Source organism: Acipenser ruthenus, chromosome 19, assembly GCF_902713425.1.
Source record: "Acipenser ruthenus chromosome 19, fAciRut3.2 maternal haplotype, whole genome shotgun sequence".
Classification (NCBI taxonomy): Eukaryota; Metazoa; Chordata; class Actinopteri; order Acipenseriformes; family Acipenseridae; genus Acipenser; species Acipenser ruthenus.
In genome coordinates this window covers 32,308,283-32,333,254 of record NC_081207.1, presented here as the reverse complement: position 1 = coordinate 32,333,254, position 24,972 = coordinate 32,308,283, and the positions used below count along the sequence as shown (strand labels likewise).

The window sequence follows — 24,972 nt, the reverse complement described above, 5'->3', positions numbered from 1 at the left end:
CATTGCTCTGCGTTCCGCTGGCAGTGCCTGGCTCTGTAAACGAAGCATGCAGACGCGGCTCTCTTTATTTTTGGAGACTCCAAAAGGATCTTGAATCCCTTTCATGTGCCGCCTTGGTCCAATAAAAAAAAACAGAGGCTGCCTGGAAGTGGTCTAATCTCAACGAGGTGTCAATCACGTTTCTCAGTGGGTGAAGTAAGGCTTTTTGTAACCGCCTTCTCTCTAGAGAGAGAGACACAGCTAAAGAGAAATAAAATTACTTTCGTGGGCTCTGTCGGCGCAGGATGGAATGTTGAGTGGTGGCTGCTGTTTCTCTCACGGGTCTAAACTCAGGCACCGCTCTGATTTCTGGAATATAAACTCATCAGATGGTTGGAAAGTATAATAAACCAATGCATTGAAATGGGTAAACTTCCTTCGAAACATGGTGAGTTAGTAATGCTAGTAATAACAGAGGGGCTGGCTGCATCGCTGCATTAATGCTTTCTCATATATATATATATATATATATATATATATATATATATATATATATATATATATATATATATAAAGTTATTGTAGTATCGCTTGTCTAATAAATACTTCTTGTTTTTTGCTTTTACCATCTTTTCCGAAAAGCTGCTGTTTGTAAACCCAGAGAAAGCCCCGAAGGTAAGACATATTACTGGTATATTGTCTTTTTTTGTTTTTTAGAAAGTGGAGATTCTGTAGTTTTCAGTGCGGTTCAGCTTTGTCAGTCACGCAGCTACAGACAGTAACACAAACGAGTATGTTATATTTGCACGCACTCCTGTACTGTGTCGTTGTTGAAATATGAATCCATCTTTCAGCGTTAATTATGCTTGCTTTAGACTACGTGGTGGTGGTAGCACTTCGCGTTCCTGTTGATGGATTGCGTTGTTTTCTTTCTTTCTCGCTTTTAGGAGACAGTTTTGTAGTCAGTGCTTGTTTGGCTCGGAAAGGAATTGAAGATTGGATTGCTCGACAGAAGTATTACTGCAGCTCGGCACACCAGCATTCGAGCTGTCACAAGAGCGCGTGCAGTACGACTAAAGTGTCCAGCCGGGTAAGGACAGTCACTTTAATGTTTCTTAAGCGTTGCTGTTAATATGTTTTAATAGTACTGTACTAATACTATTTATTATATTAGTTTACGCAATTATGTATGATTTTTTTTTTGTGCCGTACCAAATACTATAAATTGGGCTAATCCCTTTTTGTATATTATGTCAGTGTGAAGTCACCGAAGTTCGGTTGAAACTCAGTTCGATTGAGCAAATGAATAACTGTGCTTAACCACACGTCTGTCTTTGATGCCGCTCTTTCAGCAGTTACTTTAGATCACAACGCCGTCTATCTATAGCCTATTGTAGTAGCACGAAACTAAAAGATATTCTGTTTTTAAGAAGTTCTGATGTGGGCAAAAGTATTTGGGCTGTCGTTTTCTGCTATGTGCTAAATCTGCATCGAAAAGTTCCGAGTTTTATTCAATTTATAAATGTCACTATTTTAATTTAGCACGGTTTACTGTCTTTATAATGTAAAACCATCACAATTACTGGAAAGCGTATTTGTTGCGGATTGCAGATGAAAACTTTAGTCCCAGATGCGACTGTTTCAAACTTTATTTATTTATTTTTGACAGCGCTGCTTATCCACTTAATAAGTTCGGATAGTACAATCATTTATTACCTTTAAAATAATCTTGTAATGTAGGGTTAGACTTTTGTGGAACTTTTCGTTTTATTGCCTTTTCTCCGGTACAAAGTGTTCACTGCGCAGTTTATACAGCACTATTTATGAATCAACAATATTTATTTTTGAAAACTTTGCACTGAAGTCCAGTCAGTCTGGTACAATTCACATATTAGGGAAGGCAATCCAAGGTGATTGCTAATGGAGGGGAAGAGAAACCACGAGTGTTTTAATACAGCAAACCCCGACAAATAATACTAAGCAGCAACACCACCAGAGGAACCATGGTGGAGAAACCCAGCTAGCTGGGTTTGTTTGGGTTCAGAGTTGATTGGCTTTCATCTCCATACTCCCTCGGGTTGTTCTGAGAAAGTTCATAGAGTTTGTCAAACTCAAGTACTGGATAACAGCCTTAACTAATCTGAGGCAGAATTGTTTAGAAGACCAAAACCAATCCAAATCCACTGCAAATTAATTTTGTTAAGCATCACTTTAAAAAAAACAAAAGCAAGCAGAAATATACTTTAGTATTTTTGGATTTCAGAATTTGAAAACCGGAACTAGACCCAAACCCCCAGCCAGCACCCTGACTGCTGCTAATTAACCACAGCTCTGTGACCTAGTTCTCCTGGCAGTGTTTAACAGGCCCAGGTGAACTGACGCAGACGTACACATGGAATACCAGGCGCACACAAGGAAAACATTTGGGGCCAAAGTAAGTGATAAAAGACTGTTCTAAAGCTGGTGTTCAGACAACCTGTGTGGGGCCTTGCACAGGGGGCTGCGTGAAGCTGTTCAAGTTATCCAGGGTGCTGTGCAGTCTGATGGAGCAGCACTGTGAAAGCACACAAACGAGGTGTGCTTGAAGTGCTGCACTGTCAGGGTGTGCAGATCAGAGAGCTCTGAAGCAGGGCAGATTCCAGCGGAAACCGTCTGTACACTTGCTGTGAAGAGCTGAATGCAAACTTCATGCAAAATGCATGAAGTTTTCAGAAAGGGCACTGTGAGGAGCACAGCTCAAAATGCTTTGACCTGTTAGAAGCTGATTGAGTTTCACACCTGATGTGACCGCTCAGTGCACACCAAGCAGGTCTGCATGGTGTCAAAGCTATTCATTTAAATACACTTCCGTGCCAGTGAAAATGAGGCTGCTAATTCAGAGCCCAAGTGCATCAGTTGTTTCTTCCTGTTTTTGGCACAGAAGCTCAGCTCAGTTTGTTCGCTGTCAAATGCTTCAGAAACACCCTTGTCTGCAGAAGCATCTGCTGAGCACATAAAACGAATCCTGACCTTTGAGCACAATGTTACACCAAACCTTCACCCTTAAAGACAGTCTCAGATTGCAAAGCTGCTATTCAGCCCCGCAGAAGATGATCCAAATATCATTCTCTACACAGTAGATGCTATTCAAAGTGCAGATGTTTTGAATCTATAACCCGAATGAGCCCTTTCTGCTCTGCTACTGTGTTAGCTTGAATACAGGGAATTACAAGTTCTCTGGAATGATTAGGGGGATGTTTCTACCACTTGTTCCTGATCATAAAAGTTTGCTTGGGTAGTGTACAGTTTGCCACGCTTGTCTTATTACTTTGCTTTTGTCATGGTTGCAGCTTTGCAATACTCTTAGTTGGTACCATGCTTCCCCTGTGAGCTGCAGTATGGCATGGTGCAGAAAACTCTTACCGGGGAGCGAGAGAGAATGAATGCTGAATTGCGTGTTTATTCCAGTGGAGCTCAGTTTTGAACGACAGCAAGAGGAGTTTGGTGGCAGATTGTCTAAGGATTGCAGGAATATGACTCGGCCGGGGAATGAAAGGAGGGTCGTGTTGCTGAACTAGGCTCTGACGTGCTGGCACACGGCAGGTGATCTTGCAGGAAGATGACTCGGTTGGGGAATGAAAGGAGGGTCGTGTTGCTGAACTAGGCGCCGACGCGCTGGCACACGGCAGGTGATCTTGCAGGAAGATGACTCGGTTGGGGAATGAAAGGAGGGTCATGTTGCTGAACTAGGCTCCGACGCGCTGGCACACGGCAGGTGCTCTCATAGTGAATGTTGTTTAAAGCCTGACCTGTCCTGCGGTTTCACGAATGTATTCCAGCTACAGGATGTTTTTGTAACTTCAAAGGGGCTGGGAGTCTGGCTCCGTGCCTGGCAGTCCACAGATCTTTCCAGATCTGGGCTTGATGGAGACGTGTGTGATTTCAGACAGACGTGTTTTCTTAAAGAAAGCTGCCTGCGCACCAGCCCTTTTAAAGAGAGCAGCTCGCTGTTTAAAAAAATTCAGAAATAGAAAGTCGCCGAACAAGCTCTTTTTACATTTCTTTTTTTTTTTTTTTTGCACTGGATTCAGCAGCAGTGCTGTGTGGTCATTTTTATCTTTTTAAGTGACTCCAGTGTTCAAATCGCAGGTCAGAGTGAACTGTTTGAACATGCTGTATATGCATGCATGGAATTTCCCCCGTCGTCCTCCTCCATCTGTTTCTTGCATTTGCCCAGCAGTCCTGCAACCTGTTGCTGATGAAATCTGACTAAATCTGAGCCAGCCCTCTTTACATGCGGATGTAGTGAAATTCTATAACTTTCCTGATCGGGCCGGTGCATTGCCTTTGAAAGACATTATTCCTGACCGACTGACAGTATCTGGTAACCCAGGAGCACAGTTGGTCTAATAAAAAAATACAAAATAAAATAAATAAATAAATTAATTAATTAATAAAAACCTGAATAACCCCCAATATACACAGAGAATTTTACAAAGGGTTGAATTAATTAACTCCTACATTCTGTTAGTTTTTTTTTATTATTCCTTTTTCTAAAATAAATGCAGCTTAGAAGTGGGGAAAATGCCCTTTTAAACTCTCCCAATTCCACTGTGTGTAGAATAATGGGCAATTTATTATACCTGAAGTATTACTGACTTAAAGCCTCAGTGCATGTACTTTGTGGCTCCCACTTTTTTAAAACGACAGATTAATACACCATGGTACTTCAGTTCTGTTCTGTTTAGACCTCGGTCATGGCCCTGGACTTGCACCGATTGGTTGGTTCAGATTGTGGGGAAGTTCTTCTAAGTTATCAGCCACCCAGAATTGCTTAAATCAACTGCAAACTCAAAGGGTTTTCCAGTCTGGATTGTTCTGTATGCCCAGTGAATTGAACTTTTTAGAGCAGGAATTGAAACATTAGGATCTACTAGCAATGCAGTTAATGACCATGCCTCATACAATTCCCCTTTGTCAGCTTGGGGTTCCATGGACCCCCCTGTAAAAATGTGGAAGCGTTAGGCAGCTCCTTTTGAACACTCTCGTCTATGAGAAGCGCTGATCAGATCTTTAGGAACTTTGTTTCCACTCCTAAGAAGATGCAAAGGAGGGTTCTGTTTTAGAAGCCTCTGCCTCTGTCAGGAATTTCAAAACAGAAACAATCACGTAAAGATCTTCGATGTCAGGGAGACTCTGCTGCACTCCTGCTTTTCCATGTGTTTCTGGTAAAGATTGAGACGCATCATCTTCACAAAATTGAATTTCCTATTATTATTATTATTATTATTATTCCACTGTACCGCAACACAGCCACAGGAAATGAGCTCTTGTAACCCTTTGAAAAAGCAGGCAGTAGTTTGTTTGATCAATAAAGTTTGTCTGAATAATAAAGCTGAAGCCAGCGTTGCTCATTTAGTTTAATTCAGTTGGAAAGCGGGTCTAGTTTATGAATATTCATTTAGACACGCAGTGTGTGAAATAACCCTTTAAATAGCACATGACGGCATGTTGGGTGGAGATTGTAAACATACCCAGAGTAATGTTCTGTTTATTACGTCTAATTATTGTGAGGTTACAGCGCACATGAGAATTCGGGCACATTGCAAAGAGCTTAAAGAGGTTTTTCAATGGCTCAGTGTGCCCAGCACAGACCTGCTGGCTGGCTGAGGTCTGATCTGAATGAGGAAATGAAGAACTAACATCCAAGAGGAAGTGAGTCATTAAGAGTAGAAGAAAAAGAAAGCCGTGTTTCTTCATGGTTTTTATTGATCACTGTCAGAGGGGTTCGTTCCCCTCTGGAGGTCAGCAATGTTTTTTCTTTGTGTATTTCTATATGCTGTGTGGGTGCAGCTTTAAGATCAAGGTGCACTATTACATCTCCACTGTGTGCAGGTCAGTAGCTTACTAAGAAAGCTCACCAGGTATAGGCACTCCACTGAGCACATCTACTTGTTGCTGGAACCCTCCTGTGAAAGTGTTTGCAAAGAAGACCTTGCTTTCCAGAACAAAGCATCATCAAACGATTTGCAACTGAATGAAAAAAAAAGAAATACATAATTTCTTCTATAATTATTTGTTGTTGTCTCCAGGGCAAAAACACATTTAATCTAAATTGGTGGTAAGTCCTCCCTAATTATTTTTTCTCAAATAACTTTGATTTAAGGTTTTTGAAGCATTGATTTGCTAACTGAATCGGACCCCAAGAGAGAAAGGCCAGCTTTTAGTTTGGGTGCTGGATTTCACAGGAACAGCGCCTAGATTTCTCTTGATTTCTCATTTTTAAACTAAGCAGCGTGCGGTGGAGCTGTCTGTAAAGGAAGCCTCAAGTTTAAAAACAAAAAGCCCTCAGTTTACAAGTGTGTGATTACCAGCCAGACCGAGCTTACCATTTAGGATAGTCTCCAAAGAGTCAGTTACATTGCGGAGATATGCTGGAGTCTGTTTTACTGCAATTATGGTAACTTTTACAAAGTGAATTAAACCGGATTACTACGGAATTGGATACATTAGCATAATGCTTCCCAGTGTGGCTAATCTGTTCTGTTTCACTACTTTGGGCTTTTTTTATCATCATACAAAATGTAGTGTTTTAAATGCCGCCGGAGGCAAAGCTGTTTCTAACAGCAACGTCCTGAGAGTCGGTGCTGTTAGTCGTCACCCAGACACCCACACGTTCACAATGGAAGTCCATTTTGCCCAGAGCTGGTGTGTGTATTAGAAGAGAGCAGCGCGCTCTCGTTGCATGTGCTGTACAGTAGCTTGTCCAGAAAACCCTTCTGGTTGAGCCAGCAGCAGGAGCCATTTAAAATTCCCACCTCCGCGTGTCAGCGAAGGGGGAGTCGGCCCTTTAAAACTCTCAAAGCATCCAGACTGCCACCGCAGTGAGCTGTGCGTGACTAAACCCACTGTGCGCCACTGAAATGAGTCAACACAAGTGTGAATAAATAGCCCCTTTGAAGTTCATTACAGTAACCACCAAAGCTGACCAGCTCCAATGACTGTATTTGTTCATTTAAACCTGCACTGGGTCCACCCATGAGATGCGCTGTTTGTAAGCTCAGCACCCAAGCCGAGTTCAGGAAACTGCACCTATGGGTTTTAATGCGTGCAAGTGCTTCTGCAGGATTCAGGAAACCAATTTAGTTGACCTCAGTTTGAATCTACAAAGCAGATTGCTTGGTAGTTAGCCTGGTCTGGCGTGGGGGGGGGCAGGGCTCTCTCTCTCTGGGTTAATTCCAGGGGTTATATGTGTGCTGGGACTTTAACTTTTTAAGATGCTGGAGGTTTTTTCAGAGCAATGTCTACTGTACTGTGCATGCAACTACTTGGCATTGCTCTGCTCTGATCCAGTATGCACACTCTTCTTAGCATAGCCCTGCTCTGATCCAGTCTGCACACTCTTCTTAGCATTGCTTTAGTTAGACAGTATAATCTTTGTATCTGGTGTGATTTATTGGGTCCTGGCAAATGGTATTATTATTTTTATTATTATTTATTTCTTAGCCGACACCCTAATCCAGGGCGACTTATAATTGTTACAAGATATCACATTATTTCACATTATACACATTATACATTATTTACAGTGTACAGTGGCTCTCCGCTCAGGTATCTGAATCTCCTGAATTATCCAGGTTCCAGACCTTAGAGCCGGCACAGCTGCCATTCCTGATGTGCAGGGTATGATTACTGTTATATCAATTTGCAACTTTTCTGGGCCCTTTGACACGTTCCCCCAAGTCACTGCTGCTGACTGTGACAGGTGTTAAGACATGGTCCTAGTGCATGGGACGCATTGCTTTGCCTTGCGAGTAGGAGAAAGCCCTGACCCCAGCTACTTCAGTGTGCCGCTCTGTCTGTGCTAAGCGTAGGCATTGACAGGTTCCAGGGAGCACTGACCTGCTTTTAAGGGACTGGAGCCAGGAGTAAATGAAGATATTTCATGAAGACAAGAGCAGCTCCTCAGCTGTTAAGGCCAATCACTCACGATGGTGATCTTGTTTATACCGCTGCTTGTAAAGTTCCTTAATAGACACCCGGAACTCCGAGGCCAGCTGAGGGACAAGCAGAAGAATTCTACGTTGGTTAAAATATGAACCCTTACAGTAACTCAAGCGTGCTGTAGTGGTGCATGCAGAGCACTGACCTGTTTTACCTGTCCCAGCTTATTCACTTCGCATTCTTTACATCTGAAGGTTCCTCCCATGCAGGCATACCTTTTGGTTTCATGTACCTCGTATACAAGTCAAGTCCATGTGCTGTGCTCTGTGTCCGTTGGCAGAGATGACAAGGCCTAGCTGGGATCTGAGACTGACTCTCCCTGGCAGCTGAGTGTGTGCAGCTGCTGTGCTGGTGCCCGAGGGGGCACTCTGTGGTGAGAAGCACCTTTTACACAAGCGTTTGCAGGTCATTCCAACTGCAAAAAGCAAGCCGCAAAACAAAGTGGATCCCGTCCAGAAGACCTCCAGAAAATCAATCTGCGTTGTTCCTTAATTATCTGAAAGCAGGTTTTGGCATTGAATGCAAATCCTTTTGGGAATGAACGTGTTTGCTGCGGTCTGGATTGTTTCAGCAGGCAGGATATTTCAGCAGCCACGCTTCCAATCAGGGTCACCTGCCTTGTTATTAATTACAGCTGTTCTCAGATTTCTAGTGAAAAGCATCGGGAGGATTGCTTGCATGAATTTCCTATTGCATGACTTACAAAAATGCTTCTGCTGTGTGTAGTTGTGCTGGCTGCTGAAAGTTGCTTTATATATATATATATATATATATATAAAAAGCCTGGAGCAGATTTAGGGGCTGGATGGATGAAACTTGTTTGGCTTTTATATTTCTATAAAGCGCAGTATGCACATTTTTGTGAGTGTTATTAAGTGTGTGTGTGTGTGTGTGTGTGTGTATATATATATATATATATATATATATATATATATATATATATATATATATATATATATATATATATATATATATATAATGTGTGTATGTATGTGTGTAATTAATAACGGTTCACTTTTTGTATTCATTTTTTTATTAATAGTGGTAGAAAGTACTGCAGTATTATTGCACAAAGTCTTCAATGAAACGTGTTCTGCAGTGCTGCCGACCGCCTGGCCAGGTTTGCTAACTTTCTTTTGCTTTGGTGTAAGGTTTACATCACTGTTTGCTGTTAGGATTACGAGAGCTCGCTATTCTCTGCACCTAGATTAGATCCAGTTTTTGCACGCTTGTTTTTGCAGAACCGTTCAGGGGTTTGACATCTGGCTCTGGTTACCTGGAAGGTGAGTGCTGATAGGGTTTGCTTTGGGGCCCTGGAAATCTCTGTGAATTAATGGGATGTGCAACATGATGTAAGATAATCACAATCGCAGTTATCATTTTTAACCGATAATCACTAATTGTGTATTATATCACCTATCGGGATATCAAGATGTTTTTGTAGCGCAGCGGTTGTGACTTCAATCAGTGAGGAAGCTTCAGTTCCTTGCAGTGGGCCTAGAGGGCCAGGTTTTATTTTTTTTACTTTTAATCTTGCAGGCTTTGAATTCACCAGGTCTGGTGCTTTTCAAAGCACAGTGGAAATGCAGGAATGCTGTGGCTAGCTCGGAGTTTCAGCAGATCTTCAAGCAGCAAAATAGAAAAGCAGCCCAGCCACAAGAATCACGGCATGGCAGGGTACCAGAGCTTGGAAAAGAGCAGCCAGTGTGCTCTTTACGTGTGTGTGTGTGTGTGTGTGTGTGTGTGTGTGTGTGTGTGTGTGTGTGTCTATAGATCTGAAAACAGGGCTGGGCTCAAAGTAGGGTTCTGAGTCACAAATGAAGTTGGGGGGATTAGGAGCATTCTCACAGCAATTAATAAGCGACAAGGAGCTTTAATCCTTCAAGGGGATTTGACCCTTTCTTAAATATATTATCTTGGCTATTGAACTTCAGGATTTGGTTCAAGAGCCAGGGATGTGAGCTAAAGAAAAAGATCGATGGGGATTCCAATGTGAAGCTCATGGGGCTGCTGCTGCCTTCTTCTTCTTCTTCTTTAGTTTCTTTGGTGTGACTCTGATGCTGGATATTACTGGCAGTGAATAATGCTTCAGCATTGCAGGAGACACAGCAAATAAGAGGCTGAGGGAATTGTATTGCTGTTCTGGGGTTTGAAGATGTCTGATCTGTGGACTCCTTTCTGCGTTTCTTGTGGAAGAGTGTTTAAACTTCCTTCATTTTGGAGTCAAAGGTTTATAAAAAACGACCGGGTTATGTGAAGACCAGGCAGAGTATTTGTGCCAGCCTGTGGAACGATCATGTGGTCAAGATGTTGTGATGTCTTATTGGCAAGATCTAAAGAGACGTACTTCTAAAATGATTTGCTCGGGGAGTAAAGGCTTGACACGCCTGTGTCCAGACCCTTATGAACTGGAAAAGAGAGAGCTCTCCAAGTCACAGTAGCAGTTAATAGCAGTACATGGGGCTGTGCAGCCTCTGTGGCATTGATGGCTCCTGATTGCAGAGGGGTCGACTACCGAACTGTGAGAGACGTTACACCCTGTCTGTGCCATAGCTAGTGTGTGGGAGAGCTCCATTACTGAGAGAGGGTGGGAGAGCTCCATTACAGAGAGAGGGGGCTGGGTGGGAGAGCTCCATTACAGAGAGAGGGTGGGAGAGCTCCATTACAGAGAGAGGGTGGGAGAGCTCCATTACAGAGAAGGGGGTGGGAGAGCTCCATTACAGAGAGAGGGTGCTGGGTGGGAGAGCTCCATTACAGAGATGGTGGGAGAGCTCCATTACAGAGAGAGGGTGCTGGGTGGGAGAGCTCCATTACAGAGATAGTGGGAGAGCTCCATTACAGCGAGAGGGGGCTGGGTGGGAGAGCTCCATTACAAAGAGAGGGTGCTGGGTGGGAGAGCTCCATTACAGAGAGAGGGGGCTGGGTGGGAGAGCTCCATTACAGAGAGAGGGGGCTGGGTGGGAGAGCTCCATTACAGAGATGGTGGGAGAGCTCCATTACAGAGAGAGGGGGCTGGGTGGGAGAGCTCCATTACAGAGAGAGGGTGCTAAGTGGGAGAGCTCCATTACAGAGATGGTGGGAGAGCTCCATTACAGAGAGAGGGGGCTGGGTGGGAGAGCTCCATTACAGAGAGAGGGGGCTGGGTGGGAGAGCTCCATTACAGAGAGAGGGTGGGAGAGCTCCATTACAGAGAGAGGGGGCTGGGTGGGAGAGCTCCATTACAGAGAGAGGGGGCTGGGTGGGAGAGCTCCATTACAGAGAGAGGGTGGGAGAGCTCCATTACAGAGAGAGGGGGCTGGGTGGGAGAGCTCCATTACAGAGAGAGGGGGCTGGGTGGGAGAGCTCCATTACAGAGAGAGGGTGGGAGAGCTCCATTACAGAGAGAGGGGGCTGGGTGGGAGAGCTCCATTACAGAGAGAGGGGGCTGGGTGGGAGAGCTCCATTACAGAGAGAGGGTGGGAGAGCTCCATTACAGAGAGAGGGTGCTGGGTGGGAGATCTCCATTACAGAGAGAGGGGGCTGGGTGGGAGAGCTCCATTACAGAGAGAGGGGGCTGGGTGGTTATGTTTGCACTGACTGCTCGGGGCAATTAGTGCAGTTGCTTGGAGTTCTGAGAACATTTGACTCACTATACGTGTGAATCTCTTGATAATACAAAAATATACAACATATGTGATATGAAAATATTTATATGCGCTTATTTTCCATGCGATTAATGGAAAATGAGATAATGTACAATACAGAAGAATAAAGGAAAATAAATGGATAAATAGACTCAATACCATGAAATACCATTAAATGGAAAGGAATAGTAGATGATTAGATCATTAACAATGTAGTAAATGGCATCACAAACACGTTGATAGATTTAAATAGAAATAAGTGAGTGTAGTTACCCCTTAAAAGCCTTCGAGTACCTCTACTGTTTGCTGACTCATTGGGAAGTTGACTCCAAGCAAAAACGTATATAAATATCTGTATATACTGTATACATAACCTAATCAGAATTGCAATACCTTTAGTGTCAGTGCTCCCCCTGTCCATGTGTAATCCAACCCTCCATGCGCTGGGGTCTGGCTGACCATATTAGTGGAGTTCAGACCAAGTTTAGATAGCAGGCTGATGATAAAGTTTCAGCTTTAAAGAACCTGTCTGGAGTTTCTCTCGGCCACCCACTGAGTTAAAAACCTGGGGGGGGAAGGTCTCTGGATAATCTGAGAGGCGACCTTGACTCCTGAGGATTAAATCCGATTTTCCTGATGGACTTTGAACACTTCCTCCATTTGAGGTTTGCTCCTCCAGAGAGGAGAAAGCACCCCAGCAGGCAGGTTTTCGTCCACAGAGCACTTTCAAGGCATGGAAAGTCCAAGAACTCCACGATTCTTTTTTCTTTTTTAAGTTTTTGATACCAGGGCCAAAAAACATAGAAAATGTTCCTGATTACATTATATATAATATATATATATATATATATATATATATATATATATATATATATATATATATATATATATATATATATATATATATTATATAAATTGTTCTCTCTTAGCATCAAGGGAGGGGGGTGGGGTGGCAGGCGTGTTTTAACAGCAGCTCTAGCTTTGAGTGTTCACAGACCCTCCTGTTAGGCTGTTTACTGTAGCACTGCGAGCGGAGGGCTCTCTCTCTCTCTCTCTCTCTCTCTCTCTCTCTCTCTCTCTCATGAGGTTCTCCCATGTCTCTGAAAGCACTTCTCCCAGATGTGCCGGACACCACAGGGAGAGTGCAATGTTATCCCAGAGCTGGAGGGAGGTATCTGTACTTGTCGCAACTTTAGCATTTAATAAAACAGCCAAAAACCTGTACAAAACGTGGAACCCCTGCCTTCAGAATCCAGGGTGTAGATAGATATTCTGTTGTGTTCATGCATTGTACTGTATATACTTTTGTATTTGCTGGTACCGGTAAGTGGCTATAGAATATTCATGCTGGCTTATTAGTGGTGCCTATTTCAGGACTCATTCATCACACGAAAAATAAGCTTTTAATTTGATCCTTGGGGTGCGCACACCAGTGGTGACAACAGACACATGGTGCATAAATAACTCTACCATCCAGATAACCAGCCAACACGTGGGTGTGAAACATGGGCACTGCATTCAGAGTGTGTGTGTGAGAAGGAGAGGGGGGGTCGCAACCACGCCTCAGCTGTTTTGTGTTTTGAGTCCTATTTGTTCCATTTTTAAAATACCTTCCAAATGCAGAGCCAAAAATCTGTGTTTTGTGCCAGTATTTCATGCACTGCAAATAAATCAAAAAAGGTCCTAGCGTGCAGCACAGTGAGGTACCGGACTGCAAGGTGACAAGCTTTAATGTAATGCAAGAGACCTCCCCACTGCAATTATTAAAAGCGCTCTGGATTACGATACAGGAGTGGGATCGGGTGGGGAGTGTCAGTGTTACCAATGTGTTCTGCTTGTTGCTGAGATTCAGTTGCTATCATTTTGTGTTACAGTCATCACTGAAGCGCCCCTGTGGCCTTGGAAGAGCTCTCTGAATCATGTGAATCAAGAGCTCTCTGAATCTAAACAACAACAAGGGGTAGGTTAGTTGTGATAACGTTGATATTCATACCTATTCCAAGTTGGTCTTTAATTCCTGTGACCAATGCTAAGAGAAGCGGTCCTAAATATTCCCAGGTACTTTGTGTGTTTCTTACAGAACAGTTCATGCTGATGGGGGTTTTGGTTTATTGTATGCCAGGTTTAAGCTAAAAACCACATGGGAGTTAAATGGCCGTTAGGAAATATTTTGTGGAGAACAGCTTTGCCAAATAAGGGCAATAATAAATCCACTACGGATAATTTGTTTCTTGTTCATTTTTTTTTTTTTTTTTTGAAACCTTTTTTTGTTTTTAAATTGTAAGTAAAATGAAACCAGGATTGGGGTCAATTACCTTTTTTCAATTCCTTTTTAAAATCAGTTCCCAATTCCAATTCCCATTTCCTTTTTATCAATTCCAATTCCTTCAAAGGCATTCCTTTTGAAGGACTCGGAACTGGGGTGTTTGCTTCCTTCTCTTCCTCACTGATGTTTGCTTCCTTCTCTTCATAGGACCCTGCAGGAGAAGCATGCCTGGAGACTCTGGGTGATGAGCACTATCACTTAGAAGGTACGTTGTGGCTGTGGTGCATTGTAGTGTGCATGTGTCAACTTGAACCCTTTACACCCTTCTTTTTTTATTTAGTGATCGCCAATTATTTTATTATTTTCTCCCGATTTGGCATATCCAATTATTTTTAGGCTCAGCTCACTGCTACCACCACCGCTCTGACTCTGGAACTGCAAAGACGAGCACACGCTGTCCTCTGAAGCGTGTGCCGTCAGCTGACTCACACTGCAGACTCACTGTGCAGCCACCTCAGAGCTACAGCGTCAGAGGAAAACGCAGCTTTGGGCAGCTTGCAGGCAAGCCCGCAGGCTCCCGGCCAGACTATAGTGGTCGCTGGTGTGCAGTGAGCCGAGGACACCCTGGCCGACCTAAGCACCCCCACCCACTGGGGGCAGTGTAACCCAGTTTGATTCAGGTGATGGAAGGGGTGGGGGAGTAGTCAGCCGTTTGGTTTTGAGCTACTGCAGCATCTAAAGAGGAAACAAAGAGTTAAAAAAAAAACCCTGGAATAGCTGCCAGGGTTAAAGTAAAGTGAAAAACTGCAAGCAAAAAAAATAAATAAGAAAACGGAATAAACAAAAGCACTGCGGAGTGTGAAATTGTGCAGTGATTGGCAGGAGGTCCGGATCCTGGGGTGCTTGTTACCGCCTTCATAAAAAAATCCCTCTCATCTGTCTATCAGAGCCTGTAGATAACGCAGCAGAGAAAACAGCATGCAGAGACACTTCCACGTCTGACTCTCGGCTCTCATTACGTTTGATCACAAAGCGCTGCTCGCGCTGGAAAGAGAAGGAAACTGGGAGTGATACTGCGCTGCAGCGATGACCCTGCTCCTCTGGCATGCGCCTGCTTTTCAGGGAGCTCAGTCCAGTGTCTTTATGGCAATGCAAGGCCTAGGGGGTCCATAGTGTCAGAAAGTGAATCTTCAAAGCCCTTACTAAACAGAACAGGAGTTCATCAGGCCTGCGGCGTCTCTCTGCTTGTTAAACTCAACCCCCTGTCTGTTAGTTTGAGAACTGCTGCAGTTGCATGGCTGGGAAAGGGGAGCAGAGACTCTTTCACCTGGGGGGGGTTGGGGTTGGGGTTGGGGGCGGGCTCTCTGTCTTGAGAGAGTTTTCATCCCAGATTGTAAACCCTTTCAACCAGAGCTCATCCTGACCCTGCAGTATTAAAGGGCTCATTTGGACCCCCTTGTGGTTTCCGTTCAGATTCATGAAAGGGTCGTCTCTGTTTGCAGAGTCCCGCATCCTGCTTCATTCCAGGTCATTTTTGCTGCTTGTTTTTGTTTATTTCTAATGTCTGGAAACAGATAAACAGGACTTGAAAGACCCTCTTATCAGTTGACCATACATAGATTTAAATACTTTAATACCCATTTGTGGGGGGGGGGGGGGGAATCAAACAAGCTTTTGGGGACAAACATGAATCTTTAACCAGTTGCGTAGAGAATGTCAAATGGTCTGGGGAGGGAGACTCTCCGCTCTCCTTTTGAGTCTGATAAAATAAATGCACACCGTGCACTTGTTAGCGTCTGTTTGGAGAGGTGCAGCACTTGTAAGCATTGTACTAACTGTGCTGTTTCCAAAGTGGTGCTAACAAAGTGTTTTCACTTACATATACGGCCACTACACTTTATCGAATGAAGGCACTAAGCCAAGAACTCAATTATCGCGGCTCTGCGGTGTCGCTCCCCATACCCTAGTATCACGTGTGAATAGAACACAGTCACAGGCCAGCGAATGCTCTGTAGCTGAAACACGTCTAGCTCTCCATGCAGAAAGCAGGAACACTTTCACAGCCCGCAGGAAGCTTTAACACTAGTCATCCCAGAGCAGTCGGTATTACTAAAAAAATTCATAGGCGGCAGTGTTGCAATATTGTGATTTCAGGGTCTAGATCATTCTTGAAGTGTTTAATTACTTCAGAAAGTAAAGCTTGTCACACAGAAGGCTGCCTGTGCACAATGTCTCCTTTGAAAGCCTCCACTGATCAAAACACAGGCAGTGTTCATGTTATTTGCTCTGCCAAAGCTCTCTAAGACTTTATTTTTACTTATGGAGGGGACAGATCCTTTTTTTTTGTAGTCTGTCGAGGGGGGGAAGACAGAGAGCTGCTGTTGTTTGGCCTTTTGGCTAACACAGTGTTTAAAATGTAACTTTGCTTAATTAGTAATTCTGTTTTAAAGTCGTCTGATCTCCATCCAAAAGGCATTTTGGAGTTTGAGAATAGGACATCACAGTGCGCCGTGGAGAGATGGTAAAGTAAAGCATTTAATCTGTCAGCCGCTACCTATGAGATCCAGCCAATTCTGTAACTCCTCTGAAAAGATCCAGCTCTGTCAGTATTTAACATCTAAACTCACAACTTGATTAAAGCATGTACACTCTTGAATTAGAGGGTGAACAAAGTGGCTGCTGTTTATTCTTTAAACGGCAGCCTTAATAGGTTTGTTATTTCTGTTGCAGCGCTCTGACCTTGCAGCATTGTTCCGTGATTTTTTTTTTTTTCTTTTTTCCCAAAACTTCAGAAACATAAGATGCTGTTCCTTCCGGACCCCAGTCCTCCCAGTGCAGCTGCTGGAGGTCTTCGTTCGTTTCCTTTCTGGACCCCAGTCCTCCCAGTGCAGCTGCTGGAGGTCTTCATTAGTTTCCTTTCCGGACCCCAGTCCTCCCAGTGCAGCTGCTGGAGGTCTTCATTAGTTTCCTTTCCGGACCCCAGTCCTCCCAGTGCAGCTGCTGGAGGTCTTCATTAGTTTCCTTTCCGGACCCCAGTCCTCCCAGTGCAGCTGTTGGAGGTCTTTGTTAGTTTCCTTTCCGGACCCCAGTCCTCCCAGTGCAGCTGCTGGAGGTCTTCATTAGTTTCCTTTCCGGACCCCAGTCCTCCCAGTGCAGCTGCTCTCTGGCACTGTGTAAACCCTCCTCTCACAGACTCTCTGGCACTGTGTAAACCCTCCTCTCACAGACTCTCTGGCACTGTGTAAACCCTCCTCTCACAGACTCTCTGGCACTGTGTAAACCCTCCTCTCACAGACTCTCTGGCACTGTGTAAACCCTCCTCTCACAGACTCTCTGGCACTGTGTAAACCCTCCTCTCACAGACTCTCTGGCACTGTGTAAACCCTCCTCTCACAGACTCTCTGGCACTGTGTAAACCCTCCTCTCACAGACTCTCTGGCACTGTGTAAACCCTCCTCTCACAGACTCTCTGGCACTGTGTAAACCCTCCTCTCACAGACTCTCTGGCACTGTGTAAACCCTCCTCTCACAGACTCTCTGGCACTGTGTAATCCCTCCTCTCACAGACTCTCTGGCACTGTGTAAACCCTCCTCTCACAGACTCTCTGGCACTGTGTAAACCCTCCCTCTCACAGACTCTCTTCCTGCTCTGTCTCCAGTCGCCCTCCCCCCGGAGAAGACGGCTAGCTGCTGCAATGATGAGAAGAAACTGGGGAAGGAAAGCCACGCGCACAGCGGCTCCAGCAAACAACTCAAATTGGAAGTAAGTGGGAGTGAACGTCCCGGGAAGGGCTCGGGTGATTTTTTTGTTTTGAGTAACGTGCATGAATAGAAGAATAGCAGACGATTGGTTTAAAAAAAAAAAAAAAAAAAAAAAAAAAAGAGAACCATCAACAAATGCTGACTTGAGAAAAACACCGTGCCAACCAGACCTAATCCCCTCATTCTCACGCTCACTCACTCACACAAGTATAAACATGTTTGAAGTTGGCACATTTAATATTGAAATATATTCTGATCTCATTTTAAATCTCTCTGTCTCTCTTCTGTGGGAGTTGCAGGGCTCTTACTTCACTCCTTTTTAAACAACCTTTGTATATATAAAAAAAAAAAAACTAATGTAGAGCTGCACTGTCAGCATCCGTAGCAGGGATGGAAATAAGACTCAGATTGCATAACATTTTAACCCATTCCAGGTTTTACTATGAGCTTGATCAGCCACAGTGTATAGGTAACAAGCTCAGGTGAGTCTTATTATTAAACTCATAGTAAAACCTGGAATGGATCAAACTGCTATGCAATGGGAGTTGTATTTCCTTCCCTGCATAGGTAACTTGGATATATAGAACATGGGATCAATATCTGGTCTCTGGGTTGATCTTGATATAGAGTGCTGTTGTTGGCTCATTCCATGGGAGTGTAACAGTCTTTGCAGTGGGTGAGTCTTCAGTGTTGGACCCATCTCCAGTCTCAGGGCGGTCCTGCACTGTGAGCTGCTCACTCCCATGGCATTGCCTTGCTGTTGTGGGTGCTGGAACCTGTTCTGACAGTGCGTTGTTCCCAGGAGCTCGGGTGCGATGTGTCAGTAGAGGAAGATAACAGGCAGGAGTGGACCTTCACACTGTATGACTTTGATAACAATGGGAAAGTCACCCGGGAGGTAAGGTGTCCTGTCTAGGCTTCTTCATTATTGTAGCGGGTGTCCAGGGTGCTAGCGAGGCGGAGCAGGGTGCTGACCATAGGGGAGGCAGTGAGGGATTAGCCCCCAGCCTGTGGGAGGGTTGAGTTTATCATAGAAAGATCTTCAGAAAGATCTTGTAATAGCTAGGGGACTCGTACACACGGGCCATGATAAACCTTTTGAACTTGAGTCTTTGCAGGTCTTGTTAAATTAACATTTCCCTATTCCTTTCATGTGTTATTCATTCGGTCAACACAGCCAGCACAAATGCAGGCCTGATTGTATTGATGTTATGTGTGGTTCAGAACTCCTTGTGTTGTGTTTGCAATTTGTAATGAGTCGGGAGGCATTGGGGTTCAATTGCAGCTTATCCACTGACCACCAAGGTAAGCTAGAGTACGTCCCTGGCCTACCCACTTGCAGTAATAAAGCAATGGAGCCGAGTGCCTGGATCAGGCATATTCCTTATCTGTAGACCAGAGTGAATTGGTTCCATTTAATCTGATGCAGATCTTTCTTTATGTAGCATATATTTAATATAAAATGGTTAAAGAAAAGTTGTAAGGGTTTGGGCTCAATAATCCAATCCTAAAGAAAAGACACACTGCATTGTCTTCAGTGCACTCCCAGATTACAGCAGACACACCCGTGTGTTATTGTGGCAAAGCCAGGGAATGCATGTAAAGACAAAGGCAGGCATGTTGAATGTGTGGGAATTTTTAAATAGCCTTTTAAGTATTGAATGTCCTTTTTAGATTTCAGATGTCTTATTTTTTTCTGTAGTAAACCTCCATGGTAAGTTTTTTGTGCAAAGCGCTCTGTATAGAGTTCTGCATGTGAGGGTTTGTGAGAAGCTTTGAGAGACGAGAAATGGAAAATCCACTCCTCCTTTCAAACCCGCACTGCTTTGTGCTGCAGAAATGGCTCATTGTTTTTTTGTTTTTTCTTTCTCCCAGGACATAACCAGCTTGCTGCACACGATCTATGAGGTAGTCGATGCCTCGGTAAACCACTCTCCCAGCACCAGCAAAACACTGCGAGTGAAGCTCACTGTGGCCCCAGACTCCATCCACAAGAGGAAAAACATGCCACAGAACCATGCAGGTATGGAGAGGGAGGGACTTGGAATACATTCCCTTGTCTCTGAAGCCGCTCCAGAGCTGGGGATACTCTTGTCTCTTCACCCCTCCAATTACACTCTGTTTTAAAATCTGAACACCAGAGGTACTGAAAGCTGTGACTTGTTTTGAGCTGCTGTTTCAAGACTGTACTGTTCTGTCTCTGTTCCTTATTCAGATACTACAAGAACTGAAAGCAAATGTACTGAAGAGCCAAAAAGTTCTGACAAGAACGCCCGGGCCCCCCTGAGGTAGGCAGCAGTCTGTCTCGGTCTACAGAACCCAACATCTCAACTCGCGACAGGACCGTGAAGCACATCATAGGCCTACAGAAGGCGACTCTGCTCCTGTCTTTATCAGTTCTGTGTAGGAATGCAGTTCTTGTTTAGAAAGAAAAGCACACCAGCCTGCCTTTCCTCCGATGTGTGCAGCTGCACTCTCAGCTATGGGGAGGGCTGTGCTGGAAATGTCAAGTGCCGTTCCACTCAGTTTTGTGCTGCGTTACATGTTGACAACAGCTGCTTATGAAAGGCAGTTTGTTTGTTTTTAATTACAAACCGTCCTGTTGATTTTGTGGATCCGTGTGACAGATGTGAGCATGCAGCGGGTGTGTCAGATTTCCAGGGAAGGGGAAGCTGATGCTTCAGCGTATTAAAAGTGTTGTCTATGATTCCTCCTTGCATAGATTTAGTCTGCGAGTCGTGAAATCTGCACGTATTATCTGAAGATGGACATGCGTTTTTATTGGTAATCAATCGTTTGAAAACAAATAAATACACATGCTTGATGCAGGGATGGAATTAAGACTCATATTGCTTAGCAAACTTAACCCATTCCAGGTTTTAATACAAGCTTGATTAGGTAACAAGCTCAGGTGTGTCTGAACTCATAGCAAAACAAGGAATGCAATGGGACCCTTGTTTCCATCCCTGTTGATGTGCTGCTAACTCTCCCTTGCAGGAGCCACCACAGTGACCACGCCCAGCAGAAAGGCTGCTATCGGCATTGCGTTGACGAGAACCTGGAGAGGAGAAACCACTACCTGGACCTGGCCGGCATTGAGAACTACACATCGACGTTCGGACCGGGTGAGGACAGCACACCCTGCTTTCCTCCTGAAACGCCTTTTTAATATTTCTCACTTTGATACACACCGAAATATTGATTGCAGCGGATTGGTGATGGAGGCTTGTACAGGGCATTGCATATTATATTTACAACATAGACGCTCCTTGGATTAGCTTCATTTATAATTGATCACTCAAATACAAAGGCCTTGATTTGTCCTTTTTTGAATATTTATCTTTAATTTATTATCGTAGGGTCCAATCCTGAACCTGCTAAACCGGAGCACCTGTCTCGAGTGGTGAACCAGGCCAGGTCTGGCTCCCATGAGCCTGAAAACACTCCCTCCTCATCCTCCTCCCACCCCCAGCGCTCCCAGGCGCTGGACCCTGCCTCCTGCACCAAGGGGCTGGAGCTCCAGCAGAGACTGCACTCCCAGGCGCTGGACCCTGCCTCCTGCACCAAGGGGCTGGAGCTCCAGCAGAGACTGCGCTCCCAGGCACTGGACCCTGCCTCCTGCACCAAGGGGCTGGAGCTCCAGCAGAGACTGCACTCCCAGGCGCTGGACCCTGCCTCCTGCACCAAGGGGCTGGAGCTCCAGCAGAGACTGCGCTCCCAGGCACTGGACCCTGCCTCCTGCACCAAGGGGCTGGATCTCCAGCAGAAACTGCGGTCCCAATACTCTGGCAGGCACCTGCTGAGGTCTCCCAAGATCCAGGGCAAATATGCTGTGGTGACCCCCTTTCAGCCAGGCGGGAGGGCTGTAAGGAACAAGGGCTCGACCTGCCAGAGCGCACCACCCCCAGCACCCTCCCATCCAGCACGTGTTGGCCAGAACCTCCCCCACCTCCCCACACCCCAGCCCACCCACAAGAGACACAAACAGAGGGCGAAGGAGGCGGCACAGCCGTACAAGTCCTTCCAGCCTCCCACGACGCTGCTGGAGAAGGAGAAGGTGCGGGACCTGCCTGCCCTGCTGTTGTATGAAGGCCACGTAGGGAAGGTGATCCAGAGACATGAACACCACCACCATCACGAGCACCATCACCACTACCACCACTTCTACCAGTCCTGAGCCCCAGCAAACTGGTGAACCCGCCAGCCACTGCTCTGTGCATCAGGGTCTACAAGGAACTCTTTACCAGGATCTGGACTAGATTGGATTTTTGGACCTCCCCTCTCCTTCCCACACCCCTCTCTAATCCTGTGAGGTGGTGGGATCTCCCCTCCCTGCCCCTCTAATCCTGTGAGGCGGTGGGATCCCCCCTCCCCATCCCTCTAATCCTGTGAGGCGGTGGGATCCCCCCTCCCCATCCCTCTAATCCTGTGAGGCGGTGGGATCCCCCCTCCCCATCCCTCTAATCCTGTGAGGTGGTGGGATCCCCCCTCCCCATCCCTCTAATCCTGTGAGGGCTGTGGGAAGCCATTAAAAGCACTTCCTGGTGCAGTTTCTGTCAGGCATTTGTGAGATACCTGATACAGAATAACATGAGCAATTCCAGGACTTTCATGAGGGGAAAAAGCTCAGAAACAAAAAGCTGCTACCTCGAGTATTCTATTCAGATGTGTTTTATTTTCATTAAGTGACTGTAATGTGCTGTACTATTCTGCAGTGTGTATATGTAGCCTTGTTGTGTTGTACTGCATAACCTTTCTCTTATTTTTAGTTGTGTCGTTATACATCATTGAAACACTAACTGTACTTGTCAACAATATATTATTATTATTATTATTATTATTATTATTATTATTATTTATTTCTTAGCAGGCGCCCTTATCCAGGATAACTTACAGTTGTTACAAAATATCACAGTACAAAGTATTACATTACAAAATACTTTATACATACTTTATTAGGGCTTTATTACATTTTATTTAACACTCCAAACTGTATCTATTTTCTAAATCCATTTATCACGTGAAGCTGTTTGAAGACCACTTACAGTACCCCTGAATTATAAGCAATCGAACGGGCCTGGTGCACTAGTGAATGAAAGGAGGGCTTTACTGAATGCAACGATGGCTTTGTTACTGTTGGCAAGTATAAATTCACTCTCAGGTACATTTTGTTTCTCTGTTTTATAACTGTGGTTTAATTATTTTAAGATATAAAAGACTTTAATAGCAGTGACTGTGGTCGTGTATATTTGGAAAAGGAATGTTCTAATTGACTTTCCAGTGCCTATAAATGTAGTTGTCCCACTAAGAAAGACAGAAACTGTACTGTAGCTGCTCGATCTGTCCCAGCAGTTTGACCAACAAAAACGGACAGATCCCAAATGTGCATATTTTGAGTGCTCAGTGTTACGGCTAAAATAGCTTCCCATTTAAGATTTCTTTATTATTTTAATTTTTTTTTTAATGTATTATTAAAATCTTGTGATTTTGTGGTTTTCTATTTTTATTTATTACATAGCACACAGCGCCACTAAGTGGAAGACTATTGTAACACTATCTATTTATTTGACTTTGATTTGTACTGCAGTCAAGATGTGTAATCCTGATGCTATACAACTACACCAGTAAATAATAATAATAATAATAATAATAATAATAATAATAATAATAATAATAATAATAATAATAATAATACAGATGTGTTCACTTTGGCAGAAGACTTTTATTCAAGCTGATTTGTTGTGTGGACCCCAGCACAGTAATGAACCTCGGGGCTCTTTCTCTTAAAGCATTACAGAACACTGTTCTATTAATATACAGGTGCTGTCTGCTGCAGATTGTATACTTGTGTAAGAGGCAGTGTTGTGTGATGCACTGCCGCTACACATTCTGTCCCCTGTCGGTGAGATGCGATGAGGTTAAAAACTCTAAAACCACAAATGCAGATGAACCCGGCTCTCTTGTATAGTGGTTAAGAGGCTCACTTACGGTGTGCAGGGTTGCCAGTTAACGCCCAGACTGCACCCTGTTACGCTTGCAGGGGCAGAGACTGAAAAACAGACAAGCAGAGCACTTTGTAAGGGTTTGAGTCCACATTCTGTAACTCTGTAATAGAGATGAGAGACGGCAGAACTGCTCTCCCATCTTCCCTGTAACATGTCATTAACAAGCCCTTCCGTTTCCTGTCTTTCTTGTCAGGACCATCCAGTTTAGTGACAAAACTGAGACTGTATTTTGACAGTGGATCAATATATATGATACAGGATAAGATATATTAAATGGGCTGTTCATCAAGACACAATCTTGCTTGCTTGTAATCTACTGCCACTCGCATACACCGTTGAGAGGCTTGTATATCTGCCTTATTATTTAAAAAACAATGTAAGGACTGCAGAATGGTATACAAGTGTCCTTCAGTTAACATCCCACCTACCTGGAGCAGTGTTGCAGTTTATGTTTCACTACACATGAGATACATGCTTGTCAATACTGCAGTGCTCCGTCATCATCCTCATCAACAGCCATGTATGAATCTACAGCACAGTATTTATTGACTTCTGACTTCCAAGTGCCATATACCATCAGACCTTGCTTTTGTGTTTTACGTGATTGCTATTTTTAGTACATAGATGGATTTGATTTAAATGCTTTATTTATTTAATAGCAAGACTGTGCCATGAGAAACCCCTTTGATTGAAGTTGAAACGAGTTCCTGAAGCGTGTTTCTGTGTCCCTCTCCATCTTCTAGCCCCAGTGGTGCAGGCAGCACCTGCATGACCTCACTCCCCATCCTGGTAAAATAAAGGCTAAAAGTAAAGACACACACAAAAAAAAAACCCTTCCATCTCCCAGCGCAGGAATCCTTGACGGTTGCTAGGTTACACAAAATCTAAAACTATGTTTGATGGAGACAGCACTGAGCAGCTTTCTTGCTGAAAGCACAGGGCTTTAAATAAACCAAATTAAATGCAGTTTGAAATACTCGAGGTATGAATAGCAGAGCTGCTTCCAGGCTCTTAGGGGTGATATTCCGTCATTACTGTCATTACTGACCCCCCCCCCCCCCCCCCCACTCCAGAACATCACATTCCAGACCAGCCATATGCCAAACACATGTGCTGCTGCTGAACAACGCTCTTCTCTCAGGTCCTTTCTCCTGCTCTGTTGGCACGTTCCATTGTTTAAAGCCTGTTCACTTCTAATGCGTTTGTGGATTAGGTATCTGGCCAAGAAGGACACATTTATTTTTTCCTCCAAACCTCCAGGAAATGTGAACTGGTGTTGACAATTTGGGTAGTTTGTGTTGGGAATTAATTTATTCAGGAGCATGTCCAAAAAAATCCAAGTGCAACAGACTAC

At 44.4% G+C, this 24,972-nt stretch overlaps 1 protein-coding gene across 1 annotated transcript; it reads left to right on the top strand.

Annotated features, from left to right (window-relative positions):
• Positions 1-23,785, top strand: LOC117424069 (protein naked cuticle homolog 1-like). The gene is made up of 10 exons (XM_034040101.3): positions 1-427; positions 622-654; positions 927-1,069; positions 14,059-14,116; positions 17,511-17,614; positions 18,416-18,511; positions 19,489-19,636; positions 19,829-19,901; positions 20,611-20,738; positions 20,973-23,785. Exons 1-10 carry the CDS (start codon positions 403-405, stop codon positions 21,788-21,790), a joined length of 1,626 nt encoding a protein of 541 aa, XP_033895992.1. The 5' UTR covers positions 1-402; the 3' UTR covers positions 21,791-23,785.
• The last annotated feature ends 1,187 nt before the right edge of the window (positions 23,786-24,972 follow it).